The following is a 19,493-nucleotide window of genomic DNA, read 5'->3' on the forward strand; positions in this document are numbered from 1 at the left end:
TGACGAGATGCACCTTATTTGCAGCTAACGGTTGCTCGTACATCGTTGCGAGCGCTTCCATAAGCCCAACCGTCGTCTTCTCCTTTAATATATTGTGTGCTACAGATTTTGCGAGGGCCAATCGGACCTGCCCCAAGGCTTTTCGATCCAATATTTCCCAGTCCTTGTCGGATTCTTCTTTCTTCTTTCCTTTTGCTTTACCCATCAACGGACGATAAAGATCCTTCTGGTACAGATAGTCCTCCATCTGTGACTTCCAGTAGGCTAAGTCTGATCCGTCAAACTTCTCAATTTTTGATTTGTCTTCTTCTGTCATTTCTTACACACACAGATCTGAACAAGAGCTCTGATACCAGTTGTTGGGGATAAACTCAGATACGCTCTGACACCCGTTCTGCGGAATTGCCCTACCGGATCTTGTTTTAAGCAATGGAAAAAAAACCACAGCAAAACAAAAAATTTACAAGAAAAAAGAACACCGAGTTTTAACGAGGTTCGGCAACTTGCCTACGTCCTCGAGAGCCACACAAATAATTTTCTTTATATTAAAAGAAGATTACAAAGCTTGTAAAGAGCAAATCTCGACTTGAGATTTCTCAAAAGAAGAGACAACAGTAAAATCTCCCCTCTCGCTCTCTCCTTAATAAATCGCTACAGGAAACAGGAGATTTTTCCTCTGAAAAATTCTCCGTTAAAGCTCTGCTTTTGTGGCCGCCGCCAGAATAATTTAGATGAGAAGAAGAGAAAACGGGTATTTTTCTCTCGTGCACAGGATTCCCTTAAATAGGGAAACCCTAAGGCTGAAAGGGGAGTGGGATCCAGCTGGATCCAACGCAACGAGCAGGCGAGCTCTCTCTCTCTCTCTCCGTAGCAGGCGAATCGAGTTCGCCTGTTCAAAAGCTCGCATGCGAGCTCAATCTCCGCCTGCACTGGGGTCTTCGAATCCGCCTTCAGCAGCTCGTCAGCATGAGGTCGTGATTCCGCCTGTAGTTGTCGATTCGCCTGTCGACTCAGATCTCGCCTTCTCCAACTCAGCTTCGCCTGTAGCTAGGGTTTTGAGCTCGCCATCAGCTCCGTCTTCAAGCTTGACTTCGCCAGAGTCGGAGCTTGCCTGCGATTCCATCGACGTCGCCTGCTTCATGATTTCGCCTGATGGAGGTATGGATCTACACCCAAATCCAACAAATATATAGTTGACAAAACGAAATGTAACCACATTTATCGATTATGATGAAAGAAATGATATGTTTACTAACGCAATGGGGGAGATCTCGTCACCGTCTGAAATATTGCCTACACTACCTCAATAAAAAAAGATGCGATGTTTCAATATATATGAGGACCAGTTGCTGATATTATCAGAAAAATAAATTTCCGTCTTTCACCTTTGTAATGGAATTGGTGTTCTGGATCAACTTCCAACTGATGAAGGTGGACTCTAAGATGCCACGGTAAACTTCCAAAAAAAAACTCATGCAATTGTCTTCCAAAAGAAATAGTATTGTTCCTAAACCTGCGATATATAGTCCACGTAACAATTAATATATATACCAAACAAAATCAAACTGGACCTTTGTAAACTCACATGCTCGAGCTATGAAAGGGAACGCAACCCATACACACCAATATAGGATTTATTCTCAAGGGATATGGGAACAAACTAAGAAAGGACTAAAAAACAAGTCAAATTCACTAAAAAGGTTGATATGGACCGGACTGGCCCCTCCCTCTCCCACTGTATCCGTGACCTCTGCCGTAATAGCCATGAGTCCGGCCACCGCGGAAACCCCCTCCACCACCCCGAACATGACGATACCTCGAGAAATTGCCAAATGTCTGCATCCATCCCATATAATGGCATTATGAGTTATGTTAGTAAATCGGAGCATGATGTCCAGAAAATTTATAATGGGTTAATTGGAGATAGACTGCTTGTACTATAGTCCAATTGCAGATAGACCACCTGTAGTTCTATATCTGTGGATAGACTCCCTGTACTATCACTTGAGTGCAGATAGACCCCTAAGTATTTTTTTTTTTACTCTTTTACCCAGCGAGGCCTATTTGTCGAAATAATTTTCTCTCACTGAGGATAAAAGGGTCAGAATATCATTTTGTGGGTCTATCTGTAACAATATAACAATAGAACATCTATCCGAAACCAGGCGATAGTGCAATGGGTCTATTTGCGATTAACCCTTTACTAAGTATAGAAAATGGACATAGAACATGCGTAACAAGGAAGGTGGACAAGAGGGAGTCCAGCTGAAAAAAGTAAGTGGAAAATTAGAAGACAAAACATTCTCTAAACTTGTGAAAATGGCATTATGAGTTAAGGCATGAGATTTTCTTCTAGACCAAGAATACGATTGATAAAGAAGGATCATACTTCTGCATCAATCTTCAACTGCTCGGAGAATCTGGGCCGTCCATTACTTGATCCACGATCAAGGGCGTTGCATGATAGAGTGTCAAAGAAGTCATCCTTAACATAGATGGGCTACATTGGGGATTGAAGGAAATAACATATCAGCAGCTTTAGATAGGAAAAAGTTACTCCTTTAATGGTAGTAAATGAAATTGGGAAGTTCTGCCACATTGTACCTTTGAATCAGATTTTGAAGGCTCATAGCCATCTTCATCAACAATATCAGCATCTTCTTCAATGTCTCCTTCTGCGTCTCTTAGTTGGCCTTTGTTTTTACAAAGATCGCCCCAAACTTCATCCTTGTTAAATTTCTCGTTCATTGCTGTAAAGTCAAAGTCTTCCGTAAATTTGGTCATAGGACGTGGATACTGCAAAATCCAACCATTGACAAATTATACCAAATTAGTCAATTCACTGATACTCAGCAATGGCATAGATACTCGGACTGTTATTTTGCTTACTGAATATTGAATAGTGGAAGTAGCTAGAAAAGTATAAGGAAAAGCAAAAAATACTAATCACTACAAAACTTTAAGTTTTTCAGTTCGCTTATTCTTCTTGTTGATGTAATTTGCATCCAGAACATTCAACTACAGATCCCACTTAAACACCCATGGAGGCCTGTCCTTGCCATTTTGTAGAAGCTAGAGCTCATCATCCATCTACAGGTGCAATCTCAGTTACAGCTCAGCCTTCAGTTTGTCAATCTCACAAATTTCTGTACATTGCAACTCTCATTTGGTTTGGTTCCAGTATTTAAAGTTCTTCTGTATGTTGCAACTCTGATTTGGTTTCAGTATTTTAAAAAGAAATTTCCCTGAACCTTATAGATCATTGAAATTATCCTCCAACTCTTGGAATTTGTCAGTTTGTGTCCAAAATCAAATTAAGACTCATATTTAGAGTGCTCTATTTTATTTTTTGCCATTAAGATGATTTTTTTCAAACATGCTTAAATTACCCTTGCTTTCCTTGATTGAACTCCAATCTCCTACAAACCCTAATACTAATAAAATATAAAAAGAAAATATTCTCTCTCTTACTCTCTCAACTTAGATCTAAATCATGAGAACTCGAGACCTCTTTTTCCCCCTTCTTTCATTCTTCTTTATTTTTTATTTTTTATTTATAGTTTTGCTGGTGGAGTGGGAAGAGGGTGTTTTCGTGGTTTTTCATTTGAACAAAGGAGAAGAGAAGGATGGCAGAAGGGGTGAAATATATTCAAACTATTTGAAATCTGACATTACTAAATTGAGAGTAACTCAGAATTCCCATATGAAGGCTCATGTTGAAGGACAGAGAGTACGGTAAAGGGGTGTTTCGTGGTTTTCCCTTTGACCGAAAGGGAAGAATGCAGAAGGGTGTAATATGCTTGAACTATTTGGAATCTAATAAAGAGGAATAATTCTATAAGTCTCTATGAATTGGGAATAAATTCGCAGATTCAAAAATAAGAAAGAATATCCCTCCCACACTGTGACTCCTGCAAAGACCAAGCTATCTACTTCAGAATGCCACTTAAGATGTTTGTCTCCAAGCTTTACCTTCCGGAATTCAAAAGATCAGAGAGGACCTCAACCTAAGCATCAAAAAATAAAGTTACATGAATGTGAGTGGTTATCACCGTATGGCATGTTTAGTTTTTTTTTTTTATAGTGATCCCTTATTAAATCTTTCATATTTTTTAATTAGTACCTCAAATCATTGAAATTGCTATTAAGTCCCAAAATTCTTGTAAGTTACTTCAAATTAGTTTCCGCAGTTTGCAACCACTTGAATTGGGGAGAATATTTCATTTAACCAAACTTTCTTAACCTGGATTTCCAATTACAACTTCTCTTTTAAGTTGAAGGGCTATTTGCATATACACCCCTTAAATCATCCATATTTGGAAAATATCCCAAATCTCAATATTTGAAAAAAATACCACACATTCAATTTTTCTACCCCCTTGATCCAGTGCTAGATTTTAACTGTCGATGTGTAGGTTTACAAATCTACCCCTGCCTCAACTATCACCTTGTTTCTCCCCTTCTTTGCCAATTTCAGATTGTCTAATACTCCTCGACTTCAACAACCCAACCTTGTCTCCTTCCTCAGCTACCAGTCAAAGTATACATCTTGATTTTGTCATCGAACACATAGAGCGCGCACATCCGTATTCATTAAGTTCACGTTCTTGAACTCCTCACAAGTTCAAAAATCTCAAAACATTTGATTTCTCAAGCTCTGCCAAGATGGGGTCAAGGAGATCTTCAGATTTGGTGATGGGTCCCATTCAGACATTTCATGAAGGAGATTGTGGAGGATGTTGACATTTGGGATTTGCCGAAGACATCATGGGCTTCGTTGGCGATGACATAGGACTAGGAGTGGGTGAATTTGTGGGTGAGCCTGGAGTGGAGTAGGAGGTTTTGAATTGGATGCCATAAGAAGGGGGAACGTGTTGAAAATGTGGAGGAAGAGCTCGTGGATTAGGGTAAATGGTGCAAGATAGGAGTCTTGGAAGATCGAAAACAATTCTAGAAAAAGAGAGTGGAGAAGAAAGCTTGGAGATGATGGAGAAGAAGATGATGGGGGTAGATGTTGGGAAAAATATGAAGAAGTTGATTGAACTTCAATTAAAAGTTGAGGGATTTTTTAATCAATAATTAATTATAAAAGTTAACTTAACAGAATATATGGAATATACCGTGTGTATTACTTAACAGAGTCAAATGAGAGGTAGTTTTTTCTAATGTTGATGATTTGAGGGGCTATTTTGTAAATACTGAGCTTTGAGGTGTATCTTTGCAAATATGGATCATTTAAGGAGTATGTATCTGTAAATAACCCTAAGTTTAATCAAAACCTAAAATCAGTAGATCTTAGACCCGTTTAAACCTGAATCCTGTTTAAACTGCAACTCCATTATTTTCTATTTCTTCCGCAATAATAAGTTCTTAATCCCTAACCCATTTTCAAATCAAACCTAAATATAAAAATTAGGAATTCATATCACAAACAATGATCAAATGACAAGTTTATAACAACAACCAAACCCCAAACTGAAAAGAATGACTTAAAAAAAGTAATAAGATGAATAAAAAAACTCAAAAATTACAGCCAGAATCTCCAACTAGGGCCTGAAGTTCACAACCAAGGTCAACATTGGAGTTCAAGCTGGGATCAGAAAAGAAATGTTTTGGGGTAATTCACTCTTGATTCGGGGCATGATCGCCCCCCCCTCCGACAGGGGGTTTCTTTTTTGGTTGGGTGGTGTGGTGTGGGTGTGTGGGGGGTGGGTGGGAGTGATCATGCCCGAATCAAGAGTGAATTACTTCGTAAGCCATATTTACTTAAGTAGCAGGTAATGCACTTTCCACTAGGCATCTTTTCAAAATGCAAAAATGCATGTCATCGTAAATTCATAATTTTCATCAAGGTATCACCAACTGCAGTTGCACTGCATAATGTTAACAACGCAGCTAAAAGACAACAACGTGGTATTTGGTTGTTCTTGATACTATTTGCCTATAATAGTAATATCTTTCATGATAGACAGTCGTATGATTAGAAATTTCGCTTCTTGTTATGCTTCCCGCATCATATACATTTCCAAGTCATTTAAACTACATGAAGCAAAATGAACTGAGAAAAAGAATGGCATACCCAATTTCCTCTCCCTCTTCCACGTCCCCTACTAATTTCATGAGTATGCAAGACTGCTCTATTTGGCTGCAAAGACAGAAATACATCAGTCGTTGCTGTTGAAGTAAAACAGTATGCATGAACAAATACTACAGATTTAGCTAATAAATACCAATTTATGGGATCAACATGAACCCGTATCAAATCAAATCAATGACAAAGTTGGCAATTTATACAGTTAAAATTATCCATGACAAGAAGCTTCAAGAGATTTTAGTTTCGATAATAGTCAACAGGGAAGAAAAATCCTAAAAACTACTTGAATAGTTCAAATTTCGACATTAGGCTTCAGTCAAGCAAATCAGCAATTCAGTAGGATAATAATGCCTGCTATGAATATTCCTATCCATTACTTCAAAAATATATATGGAATGCCCTTCAAGCATTAAATGTTTAAAAAAACAGGTATTTTCCAATAAAACGTAGTATACTTCCTTCTAATGAATACTATTTTCAAATGGTACTCCCTTTAAGTGATAAAGATGGTTTAGAATGCAAGTCTTTAAAGCAAGAAAATGGAGAGTGTAGATTCAACTTACAGCAGTTTAAACTTGGGAGTTCATCCCTAAACTACATTGAAAAGAGACAATGGGGAAGGTTTAAAAATGCTGGGTAGGGGAAAATTAACATGAGGTATCTACAAAACCAAGAAGACGTGTTAGTCAGCTTGTAATCAAAGATTTGCCCTAAATATCTCTCAGGCATAATATATTCCTTTTAAACAAGCATTGCAAACATAGTGCTCTGTGGGCCAGTAACGTCCGAAGATCCAAATATTTGCATTCAGTTCATGCAGAGTGATATTTTATCTAGACGATTCTTCTTACGGTACTACACAACATCTCAATCCATTACTAGGGAGATCATCACTAGCAAATTAATAAGGGAAAAAAATCCCAACTCTTAAATAGCAATACAGACAGACCATTTACGTCAATAAGAGGAAATTTAACAAGGCTCACAATATAAGTTCACTTCAATTAATTATTACTCTAACTAGTTCCTATGAATTGATATTATATCATTTTATGACTACAATTTAAATGATCGCTAGAAGAAAAAATATACACTTCAGATTTATTTATTTTTAATGTACCACAGCTATACGAAATTTAGAAAAAATTTCTTTACGGAGAAAGGAGGGCATTGCAATTTACAGATGAGTATGAATGGAAAGCAAAGGTACAACTACAAGAAAGATGACAAACTCAAAGAACTAAAACGTTACATCTTACTGTGGCTGTAATTTCTAAGATATTGGATATCAATTCTTTCAACTTCAAATGTTCAGGATCAGTGAGAACAGGATTTAATAATTTACAAATTAAATATGGATGTGAAGCAGGTTTTTGACAGTAGAAAGAAACCCTTAATAGAGAGATCATCATATGACTACCGGTATATTGATAAAAAGTTGCGTAGTTCAGACAAGCACGTACCAATGTAATCCCAATAATCAGTTAACTAAAAATAAAATAACAAATGTCAGGATGGCATACCTTTTGATGAGTATGTGTCGGCAATGGTAGTATAGGTTCCTTACGCATAGGCACAGGTGGCTCAGGCAACAATGGTTTGGTCTTAGATTCCTCTGGCTTAACCTCTTCAACTCTAATTCTTGCTTGTAATTGTTGAGAAGATGATGCAACTAAAGGTGCGGACTGCAACTGATCAGGGATAATTAGAGGTACCGATGTTTCAATTTGGCTAGGATTTGTATTGATAACAGTTGAGGTCACTGGCTGATGCGTAATCTGATAATTCACATTGGGAGCTGGTACAACCATAGGACTAACACTGGCAAGCATATTCTGAGATACTGTTGCACTAGGCTCTGAATGAGAAGCTAGATGTGGCAGGAATGACACATTAGCTTTTGGCTTCTCAACATGCGTTGAAGTAGAGAAGCCAAACATGGACGATGCCGGCTGAGGCATGGTCTGGTAACTAACATTTGAATTTGAAACAAGACTACGGGTGGTACTAAGCATTGCAGGCACATGCTGAGATCCTGATGCAACTAACTCCAAACTAGAATGTGGCACAAATGACATATTAGCACCAAATGACGCTTCAGGAGCTGGTGAACTAGGTTGGAGTGGAGGTAATGTTGATGGGATCATAGTTGCGGAGGTTGAACCTAATGTACTACTAACAGTTGGCAAGAAAGAAGGAAACTCAGGCAAATATTGCAAAGGCTGCTGCATGGATTGAGGAAAAGACAGTCCAGCTGGTGGACGCAACAAAGGGGATTGTTGCAAGTGAGGAAGTGTGCCTGTGGGTGCATAGTATCCTGGCCACAAAATTGGCATAGGGCTCGCCACTGCCAGCCCAGAGCCATTTACAGTTGGTGGAGCAGGAGAGGAGCCCCAAGACCCTAAGCTCCCTGTTGGCTGATATAAAGGCAGGTTTCCTTGGAAAGGTGGACTTTGAAGTCCCAGTTGATCTGTGTGGGGAGTTATATCAGCAGTATGTGAGTTAAAATCAGGAGCACTTCCACTTCCAGCGGAAGAGAAGCTTGCAGATGAAGGTGGTGGACGAGAGTAGTGAGACTGCACAAAGAACTTTCTATATTATTGAAATAAGTCAAGTCTCCAATGCACAACCTCCATATCCTGTTACCTGAATAATGGCAGGATCATCGTGCAAAGGAGCATTCTGAGCAGGTGGTGAAGCCTTGACCTGTAAATCCTGAAAATAAGCAATTGAACTATAATCAAAGCGGAAAAAAAATTCAATCTCTCATTAAAAAAAAATATGCCAACACTATCCCCTAGAACAATTTAAGAGGAAACATATAAGTAAGATGTCAAAATGATACGATATTGCAAAAATAACCAACAACAGATACGAAAGTGATGACGGGCGGTTTATGGAGAACCTAGCGTACGTACATGATACGATTTAGAGCTGATGCTTCTACTCTAAACAACAACCTTCTTCTATCGGATAATAACATAGAAGACGGTGATACCAAAAAAAATGAAAGCAAAGAGATTGATCCGTCAGTTAATATACTATTCCTACACATTTATGCGTTAAAGAGCCAAAATTTGGAGAATTATCATATACCTAAGTGGATGGTTCCAAATAGTCTTCCTAATCAAACACATTATATAGTATAATTGTTAGTATTCCTTTTACACAGGACACGACCCAATTGTTTTAGGCAGTATAACTGAAACTTCATACTAAATACACAACTTCTTCACACTAGATCCAACAGGGCTAGATGATGAACAATGAGAAGCAAATGAATCTACCGAATAACTCCATGGTGTAGCTTTCATGTTTTTTCTCTAGATTTTTAAACTTTTATCTTCAAGGTTTATGATAAATCATGTAGTCAACAATTTTTACAAAAGGTGAGGAAGGAAATGTAACTAATCTTAAAACAATAATATTATATGAAATCATTTGGTGCAAGAAGGGGAATATACTTTATTTTGATAAAGAACATGGAAGCTTCACATTCTTTCCTCAGGGAGAAAATTTCTCATTAACATGTAGATATTCCCAGCTTGTTCCACCCATATTTAGAGGTTTAACACGAGGTACCCACAGCATATAACTTAGACAGATCTCCATGAAATGAATCGAAAATATTACACATTGCCATCACAATCCTGTGTGTGTTGGCATGTATCAATATTATACAGAGGTGTCTATGCAAACAAGGTCAATCCAACAAATATTTAGAAAATTACATCATAATGAAAAGCAGGAGAAGCACATGATATTCTAATCAAAGTTCGAGCTTTTAACACATTGAAAATACAGGTTAAATTCTTGCATTATGCTCGTTATGCCATCAGTAGCAAATGCGAATGTAATTTACTTGCTGAAGGGCCAAAATCTCAAGCAAAAGAGTAGCCTTAATCTTAGAAAAGCTAAAGTTCAGCTTTTAACAATTTTATGCAAGTTAACAAGCAGTATGCAGGTAATTCCCCTGAACCTTGATATCAGAGACAAACATCGTAAATCAAATATACATCCTAATACATTACGTCTTTCATGGTGTAGTTAAGTTCCCTGTACCTTGATATCAGTTCCACGGAAAAGTATGTATTCATAAACTTTTTCACTGGCAGGAATTTGAGGACCATCCTTTTTTCGACCTTCAGTTCCAAAAGCTCGTACTACCAAGAGAAAATAATGAGTCGGAACAAACAGTTAACTGCAAGTAATTTGTGAACTAGATAAAAGCCTGCAGACAAAAGAAAATAGAGATGCAACCTGCTTTATGAGTATTTTATCCAGTGTCAACATAAATGAAGAAAAGCTACTTCCATGTAGAATCGATTCTTCAATTATTTCAAAGGATTGATGATAACAGTTATATTTGGACGAGATTATTATTAAAAAAAAACTAAGAAACAACATCTACCAAGTCACAAGGGATGAAATCCTCTATGGTGGCATCCAACTGACCCACTCCTATGGCCAGTATCTAGAATAAGCAGAAAAGTAATCCTGCTCTTCTAGCATCTTTCTTATGGAAGAACTAAAGAATTTTCCTTCATTAAGAAAATAATAGGAGTTGGATATGACAATTTATGAACATATATTCCAGTATACAAAGACTTCCTACCTAGTTAGAGCCAAAAACAGAGAAAGTAATGGTCTCCGGGAAAAATCCAATCGACCCACTCTGATGACTGGTAGCAAAAGCTAACACTCTGCCCCCAACTCACGTCTGTTTTCATTGTATAATCAAAGGTCCATTGCAAATTCGCAACGAAGCAACAAAGATAAAACTTTTTGTATAAACATATTGTTTAGCTCTTGCAGGCATATGGCAAGAGGCTGTAACATGCTTGAAAGTAGAAACCGTGCCATTCTCTACTCTCTAGCTGCACATTCACACTATGCATTTATAATCATGAAGGTATACTAAAAACCGTCATTTTGCTGAACTTTCAGCGGTGCATTACGCTTTACTTTAAACAGAAAATGTGATTTCCTTACACTGCTTCTAGTTTTTCTGATGCTCAACTAGAAGGTTCTCAATAACAGAAGTTAATCCATCTGGATGAATGAAGGACCATTGCACAATGCACACATACAAATTAAAAAAAGAAAAAAAAAATTCTTTGCATGTGAGGAACTACCGAAAAAAAAAAATTATTACATGTCTTTAGATAGTTCATTTGAGATTAGTTGAGTTGCTTTACTTAATCTTTAGCAGGAGTTCATCGCTTCGCTTTTAAGAGTAATCTAATGAAGTGATTTCTTTTTATAACAACAACAATCAATAATCCAAAAACTCTGACTTAATTCATCCAGATGATCCCAGAAACTTTCATCAATGAAAACACAATCCTAATTCCACAGAAAAAAAATTGAAAAATTAAAAAAAAAATAGTCTTTTAGACCAAATCTTTAATCCAAAAAAGTAAAGAGAGAGGGAGAGAGAGAGTGAGAGGAGTACCATTTTTCAAGCCGAGGTTAGATTCTTGAGTGTTGATGTTGTAGAGGACTCCTTCGTATCGGATCTCGTACTTCGAGGTGAGGCTTATTTTAGCGCTCCGATGCTACGACGTCCCCGCGCGATGCCGCCCCCGATCTTGAAGTCTCCGCTACCGCGGCCGCCCGCATTAACAATCCGATCGAGTAAACCAAAGATCGGTTTTTTGTTGTTTTTCTTCTTTTTTTTTTACCTCTTGTTGTTAGACAGAGCGAAAACGCTTTCGCTTACGGATTCTGGTGTTGGTGCTTTATGAGCTTTTTTGTACCCACTCGGGGCTTTCTCTGTATTTATATGTTGGCCACCGGGAAACTGCCTGCTTAGATTCCCCCACCCACCCGCCCCCCCCCCCTGTTTTCCTATTTTACCCTTTATTTTTAAGAGCTGTTTGGTTGAGTGGTTTTATAGAAAACGTTATAGAAAAATGGCTGATACTGATTTGGTTCAAAAAAATTTTACAGATAATTTTTCTATGAAGTACAGAAAAGTATCACATTTTATAAAAATCAATTTCTGCTCAAAATAGACGGAAATCACTCAGAAATCTGACGCATATCTATCTACCCTTTAAAAGAGGGAGTTTCAAAAAAACTTTCCTTACCCTAAATTACCCTTCAACTATTGTAAATATAACAAGAATTCATCATAATCAGAAATGAAAAGCCTTAAACTTATCGTCGGTTACGCGTTCCCTCCGGCAACAGGTTCATCGGTTACGCTTCTCCTCAACCAACGCCGTCCCACGATCTTAAGTCATCAAATGCCAAAGATGGGTATTATTATTATCATCATCAACGCACCGCCTCTACCATCATCTCCACAGCTCTTAGATTCTGACAACGGTAAGGATTGAGTTTCTTCTTCTTCTTCTTCACCCCGCTACACAAAACCCTAGCTATTTGTTCTAATTTTGCCCTAATTCTCGATTTCCTGCAGTTTCAAGCGACGAGGGTTTCAATATTCGAAGGGCAGTTGGAGCGAGATTAGAAAGTAAGTGGAATCTCGATCTTTCCATTTCTCAGTTAGATCAGCTCTTTTAAACTAATCCTGCACTTTTCTACTCTTATTATTGATTATTGATCTTATTGATTCGTTCATCAACTTTTTCCTTTCCCATTTGATTCCTGCGCTCAACAGGATTTTGGTGAATAAGATCACGTCCCCTTCAAAGACCTCAGCTGGGATCTTGCTTTGCCAAGGTACCATCTTTAAATTCAGTGCTTTTTGCCAAATTTTGCCGTTTTCCCTCTATTTTGTTAATGAGTTTTGCTCCATAATCGAAACTTTGATATGGGTCACTCTTCTTTTTTCTGTTAATTGTTTTTTTTTGTTTTTTTTGTACTTATGTTCTTATTTGAGTTGTTTTTTTAATCAAATGGTTGCTAATTTAGGAATTTTCATGTGTCTAGATGATTATGCATTTTTTTATGTTATATTGTTGTATACATGATGCAAAATGAAATGCATTAGAAATTCATTTGTTAGGAGTATGAAACAAAATTATGCAGCATTGTCAATCTAGAGAAATGTATTGGATCTACTGCTGTTATGTTGGTTATAGAGTTAAAAGAACACTTGACAAAGAAAACTTTCATATCTCGGAACAAGGACAGGCTAAGACAATGTACGTGGGCCGAACCATGGATTTTATCAGTTCCAAGCAAGCATTAATAGCGCAAGCTGCAGTTTGGTGTGCACATATTTATACATGGACACCAATTTGCTTTGAGTGGCTTTGAGGGTTTATCCATCAATGGTTGTCTGCTACCTGGCAATGCAATTCTCCTATATTAGGTCCGAATGCTGTTTCGATTGCTTGTTTTCACAAAAAGCGGGTTATGTCAAGTTTTGTATAATGTAATGATAGTCGTTCATCAATATTTTGGAGAGGACGATTCTGACTCGCTCCAAATTTGAGTTTGGCATTCCTCTTGAGAAGTTCATCAATATTTTGGAGAGGACGATTCTGACTCGCTCCAAATTTGAGTTTGGCATTCCTCTTGAGAATTGGACTCATTTTTTGCATTTGACTTGAGAAAAAATCAAAGGTAACATTTGTGATTAGGAATTTGATTCTCTGTGCACCTAGACATAGTGGAGAGGACGCTTTGAGGGTTTATCCATTAATGGTTGTCTGCTACCTGGCAATGCAATTCTCCCAGATTAGGTCTGAATGCTGTTTCGATTGATTGTTTTCACAAAAAGCGGGTTATGTCAAGTTTTGTATAATGTAACGATAGCCATTCATCAATATTTTGGAGAGGACGATTCTGACTCTCTCCAAATGTGAGTTTGGCATTCCTCTTGAGAACTGGACTCATTTTTTGCATTTGACCTGAGAAAAAATCAAAGGTATAAACATTTGTGATTAGGAATTTGATTCTTCGTGCACCTAGACGTAGTGGAGAAGATTTGTGTCAGTTGCTTCTTTATCTGTGAGTTAAAGCTTTGTGTCGTTTAACTCCATTACAAGATCAATGGAAAAGCATATTCTTAGGTCCGTGAATGACCCCTATGAAATTTCTTCATTTTTCTCGTTATCTTTATGTTTTCATATCAGATTATGAAAATATAACTGTTGAGAGCTTGCCATCAATGCAAGGATGAAAGCTTTTCTGTGGATATATAGTTGTCTACCTTAGTTTTATGTGGTAATTAGAATTGAAAAAAATCATGTCACTTATTGATAATGTAACATAATGAGAACTGGATCGTATTTGAATATTTTTCAGATTTACCATCAGTTTTATGTGAAAATGTTAGAAGAAAAAATTAATATCAGTTTTACATGAACATGTCAGAAGAAAAAAAAGTAGACGATCAGTTTTTGTTTTAAAAGTAGCTATTCCATGACGTAGTTGTTTATGTACTTGAAATATATATGTGTGTGTGATTGTAAAACTTATTATATCCGGATGTATTATACTTTTCTATCATCAATCTTGCACAACTTATTTTGAGAGAGCTTTGGCAAAAGCATAGAATTCACACATAATGAACTGCATTCAACCACACCTAGGCTTACATAACTTGAATTATGAAGATATTTTTCCCACACATGACGAAGAGATGTTCACAACCCTCAATTTCTACTCCCTCAGTTGGTGATGGAAAAAAAAAGACAACAGAGGCTGAAGGGGAAATCAAAATTTGAATTTATGTAGCTTACATGACACACTCAATAGCTTGCATGCAGATTCCAGTCATCGTAGCCTCTGGCCCATAAACCTGCAGCAAAAAATTCCCAAATTTCAATTAGTTAGGCATCCAGCAGGAAAGTCAGACAAAATGACCTAAATTTTGATTTCTCAGCTAAATTAGATCTATTTTACACCAGAACTCAACTGAACATGACCTGTAAAATATCAAATGATTGTTCGATTTTGGTGCTTTACCCTTTAGTGTGTTGTGTGCTATTCTAAATAGGAGTATACTAAACTGTTTTGAACCTGTTCTTTTATTCTCTTTTCTTCTCAATATAGCTTCTTTTTACTCAAATGAAAATCGACATATGACAAGTTTGATAAGCAACTCCCTGACCAAGCAATTCCTTCATGCAAGCTAATATAACTAATTTATCATGATAAGGACTCTTATCGAAATACATCAATAGAGACAAACTTCTCCAAAATGTTAGATTTGAAATTACTAACATTAGCATTATCTCTCTTTGAAATGTTGTTTCACTTATTTTAGTTGTCCTTATTTAGTCTACATGTTATAATTATTCGTGTATCCAACTTCTATTAGTGATTGGACTTGCCTTCTGGTAGTTTTGTTACTTTATATGTTTGATTAACTGTTAGTTTGAATCACTTTTCTTTTCTACATATTTTTAATCTATTGAATGCAGGCATATAACATACAATTGTATTGAACACAGCACTGGGACTTGTTTGGCCAAAAGATGTACGTAGATTGTGAAATTTTTGAAATTACTTATGTGAGTAATTCTCCACCTTCAATGTACATGATATATAGGTCCTTCTGTTGCTCATTCCAATGAAATGAATCTTGTGAACTTGTAGAAGAAAATTGGACAAACCAACGTAAGACAAAGTCTGTTATCTTCACAAATAGTTCTGTAATAATTTTGATTCACTTCATTTATTTTTTATGTCATAGGGATGCTTGAAAAGTTATGTTGAGCATCCAACATCTTGCAATGGAGCTTGTTATGAATTTTTAGTTTATGCTGGTCATCAACATTGTAAGGATACTGTTTGGATCAGCAACCAAGGTTAAAAACTAGCAACTTTCTCGGTAGGTTCCGGTATGAATGCTACCAATTAGAATCAGCTTACTAAAATTTCTGATAATAATCAAGCATAAGTATGATCTATTTTTCTTATTATTTGCTAATGATACCACGAAGCTTCTTTAATAATTGCAAGAAAATTCCATCTCTATGCTGTTTGCAGCTGCGCTCTTTCAAGGAATTTACAACCTGTTGTTGCTTTCAGATGCTGTATATAGTGGGCAATACATAATATCTAGGGTATGCTGGCTGGCTAAGACTTCTCTAATCGACGCAAACATAATTGCTACCTTATGGTTAATATAGTATGCTGTGATTACTTATTAACCATGAAATCAGGCTTATAAGTGAATTCCTAGATATAACCAAGGCATGAATATGCTCTTTTTTCTATTGTTTGCTAATGACACAAGCAAAGCACTTTTAATTGCAAGAAATGCCATGGCATATCTTATGCTTGCCGCATGCATCCTGCTTTCAGGTGTGGTTTCATTGGTTGCAGCGCAGCACACTAAATTTCAAGTTCAAAGGCATTTGTCATGCTAATTTAAGTTGATCAAATGCGTCTTTACGATCTAAGAAACATCCGTGTTAGTTGCATCCTTTATCGATCATTTTTTCAATTTTTCATTTAGATACTCTTCTGTTTTTTTCTTTCAACGTTGCTAGGTAATGCAAATTAAAAACTATGAGATTTCAAGGGTGCCCTGGTTGATGCTAGAATTTGCATTGCGCAGAAAGAAGACGGGTTATGACAAAGCATACTTTCGGCCAGGGTCAGGTTAGCTGTCCTTATCTTTGCAACCTTTATATGTTAGATGTACCTATAACACCATAACTTCTTACATTCTGAGTAGAGAGGGATTAAATCATCGTGTAATAGCATTTTCTGCCTTAAAATTGGAATTGTGGCAGATTCAATAGTGCATATTATAGGCTTCTACGCAAATTATGTTATTAGAAGAGAGAAAACATTAATGGGATGGATGAACAAATCTAGCAAGCCATGCATCATCAATGACATGACATAATAACTGTAATTTTAATTTATAGTTGCAGGTTTGCTTATTAATAATCATGAATGTTGGATAAGGCAGTATTAACAATTAATAAGTGTATTTTATGAAGGAAAATAATATCATATTAACTTGGGCATTTTTAATTTTATTCAATATTCAATTTAAAAATTGACAACTGCCGCCAATAGACTGAATCCAAACAAGACTCAAAAAGGCGCATGCCAAATCATGTGGGACCCTCATCAAGTGTTCAGAGTAAGTCGACAAAGAGGTCCTGAACAATTTGTGGCTCAATATAAGGCCACGAGCCGGTGGGTACTTTCAATACAACTAACGTTCACAATATATCTCATCTAATCAAAACATAAGATAAATGGGATTATTGCAATAAGCAGTGAACCTTTTGGTTAGCTCTGGAAAGACGATAAAACGGATCAAACGGTTAGTATTATGGGCATATTCAGTTTGACCTGCTCAATGTTGGGCTCCCACAACGCATCCTCATACTCTTCGTGCTGGTACCTATATGCTTGCTTATTTTTTCTGTAATGTAGACAATTTAGGCATCAAATTAACTGTATCTGATTGTACTTGTATCCTCTATGTAATAGGTTGGAGCAAGGTTCCTCATCTTGAAAAAGCAAAAGAATGGTATCTATTGATCCTTAGTATCCAAAATAAGCACTTTGGGGCGTATGAAATCCAATCATAAAGGTTATTTGGTTGCCAGGGTTGGTTGAATATATATTTAGCTGTATTCTAATGTTTTAAGTTTTGGATGAAGTTAGTTAAGATTGATATTACTTGTCGGCTCTCAACATCAAATGCATCTTTTCTGCTGTTCATGTAATTTTTTCATGAACTAATATAACGAATTTCAAAGGAAAAAATAAAAAATTAAAAATAAAGACCAACTTTTGTAAAAGCATGCCATCGAGACAACGCAAAAACGATAACCGTACTACCATTAACAAAACGAAGCTATGTATAGAGTTGTAGTACAAAAAGTTAGTGTAGAAGCTTATAAGGAATAGCTTAAATGTTACTGAAAAAGAATTAGCATAAGTTTTACATTCTAAATCATTTATTTGTATTTGTAAACATTAATGTAAAAAAATCCTTCAGTCTAATGTAATATTATAAGTTTACGAAAAGGTTATTTGTTAATATTTATATATGTTGTTACCTTTACAAAGTTCATAAAGTACTTTAAATACTTCAATTTAAGCCAAATGATGGTGAATATGTCTTCATAAATTTTAATTTTTTTAATTTCTTAGAGGGCATGGTTTTCTAACGCATACTAAATGTGTTGTGATCTCTCTTAAAAATAATGTGTTTTGTTTGAATGAAAAATAAAGGAGGAACTTGCTGCTACATACAAGAAGGTAAGTGGGATTATGACGCCATTTGACTGCATCTTCAAAGAAAAATTTATGAAGTTAATAATAATATATGTGTTTGTTTGAATGAAAAATAAAGGAGGAACGTGCTGCTGTGAACAAGAAGGTAAGTGAAATTATGAGGCCATTTGACTGCATCTTCAATTACTTGAGGAATTTTTATAATATCTGTGTGAGTGGCATACATTTTGTTTACTCTTGATTGCATAATTTTTAACTTCAGCTCAATTAGCACTCTTCATCTTGTTAAACATTAAATTTAGACGTCAGAAAAAGTATACAGAGATATTTATTAGCTATTTAAAATTGATAGTGGTAATAGGATAACAGAGAAAGATGCAAGTGAAGGAATTTGAAACATCTATATTCTTATTATTAAGAAATAATTATCCAACAAAATTTATGCACGCGCAACATGTTCTCTATGACTAAATCTGAGCATATACAAAACACGCACAAAAGATTTACAAATAAGGTATTGCTTGATTTTAATAAGCAATTTAATAGATCAACGCATGTTTAGAAATTATTTGCAAATTATTAGTTTTGAGATGATACTGAATGTAGAGTAATTGTTCAAAGCATACATTAAATATGACACATAAACTAATATCCGAAACATTAAACATCAAACATGTTATTTTTAAACCGATAATTAAGTCAAGGATGCAGTTTACACTCTTACTACTCTTTATGCATTGTAATAATAATATAACATTCAGACTTATCTTCCCTTGTGCTTATAATTGGGTTGATTTCTTATGCCTTACCTGTTATTTACTATACATTGCAGTGAGCGGTTGAGAAGCTAAATTAAGAACATGGAAAAGTACGAATTGGGCAACATCACTGTGGTATGCTGCTCATCTCAACAATTATGGATATGTAAATTTTATGTTGTCCCATGTGGCGTGTGGGCACACACCTATTACTGACAAATAACCGATAGTCGTCTGGAATACGAGTTAATCTGATCTCAAGTCGTGTTTTGACTAGATTATAGTTGGCAATTGAGAGGAATACTTGTTATTGTGGGAAACATCATTACTTATCCTCAATGACATGAGGTTTATTGTAAACATATGCGGTATGTATTGAAGACAGTGCATTTTTTATAAAATATAGTGCCAAAAAGTAATAAAAATTTGATACAAACATCAGCAGAGTTTTGTGTGGCTTCCTTCTAGGAATGTCTGAGTACTAGACAAAATATTTAAATAGGATGACG

The 19,493-nt window shown here is 36.2% G+C and overlaps 2 protein-coding genes and 2 long non-coding RNA genes across 4 annotated transcripts; 2 read left to right on the forward strand and 2 right to left on the reverse strand.

Moving 5' to 3' along the window:
- Window positions 517–1,695, reverse strand: LOC109836482. Its single transcript, XM_020404387.1, has 4 exons — window positions 1,586–1,695; window positions 1,386–1,513; window positions 1,257–1,293; window positions 517–1,166 (listed from the first exon to the last, which is right to left on the reverse strand). The coding sequence occupies exons 1-4, from the start codon at window positions 1,615–1,617 to the stop codon at window positions 962–964; spliced, it is 402 nt and encodes a 133-aa protein (XP_020259976.1). The 5' UTR covers window positions 1,618–1,695; the 3' UTR covers window positions 517–961.
- LOC109838128 (protein decapping 5-like) lies at window positions 1,522–11,716 on the reverse strand. The gene is made up of 9 exons (XM_020406597.1): window positions 11,702–11,716; window positions 11,550–11,652; window positions 10,157–10,257; window positions 8,741–8,809; window positions 7,618–8,670; window positions 6,080–6,145; window positions 2,605–2,796; window positions 2,390–2,500; window positions 1,522–1,836 (listed from the first exon to the last, which is right to left on the reverse strand). Exons 1-9 carry the CDS (start codon window positions 11,714–11,716, stop codon window positions 1,693–1,695), a joined length of 1,854 nt encoding a protein of 617 aa, XP_020262186.1. The 3' UTR covers window positions 1,522–1,692.
- On the forward strand, window positions 12,228–15,747 carry LOC109836483. Its single transcript, XR_002245964.1, has 4 exons — window positions 12,228–12,427; window positions 12,522–12,575; window positions 12,723–12,784; window positions 15,439–15,747. It is a non-coding gene; the product is annotated as an uncharacterized LOC109836483 (long non-coding RNA).
- LOC109839714 lies at window positions 18,162–18,778 on the forward strand. Its single transcript, XR_002246711.1, has 2 exons — window positions 18,162–18,250; window positions 18,345–18,778. It is a non-coding gene; the product is annotated as an uncharacterized LOC109839714 (long non-coding RNA).

The sequence above is a fragment of the Asparagus officinalis genome, chromosome 4 (genome assembly GCF_001876935.1).
Source record: "Asparagus officinalis chromosome 4, Aspof.V1, whole genome shotgun sequence".
NCBI classification, from domain to species: domain Eukaryota; kingdom Viridiplantae; phylum Streptophyta; class Magnoliopsida; order Asparagales; family Asparagaceae; genus Asparagus; species Asparagus officinalis.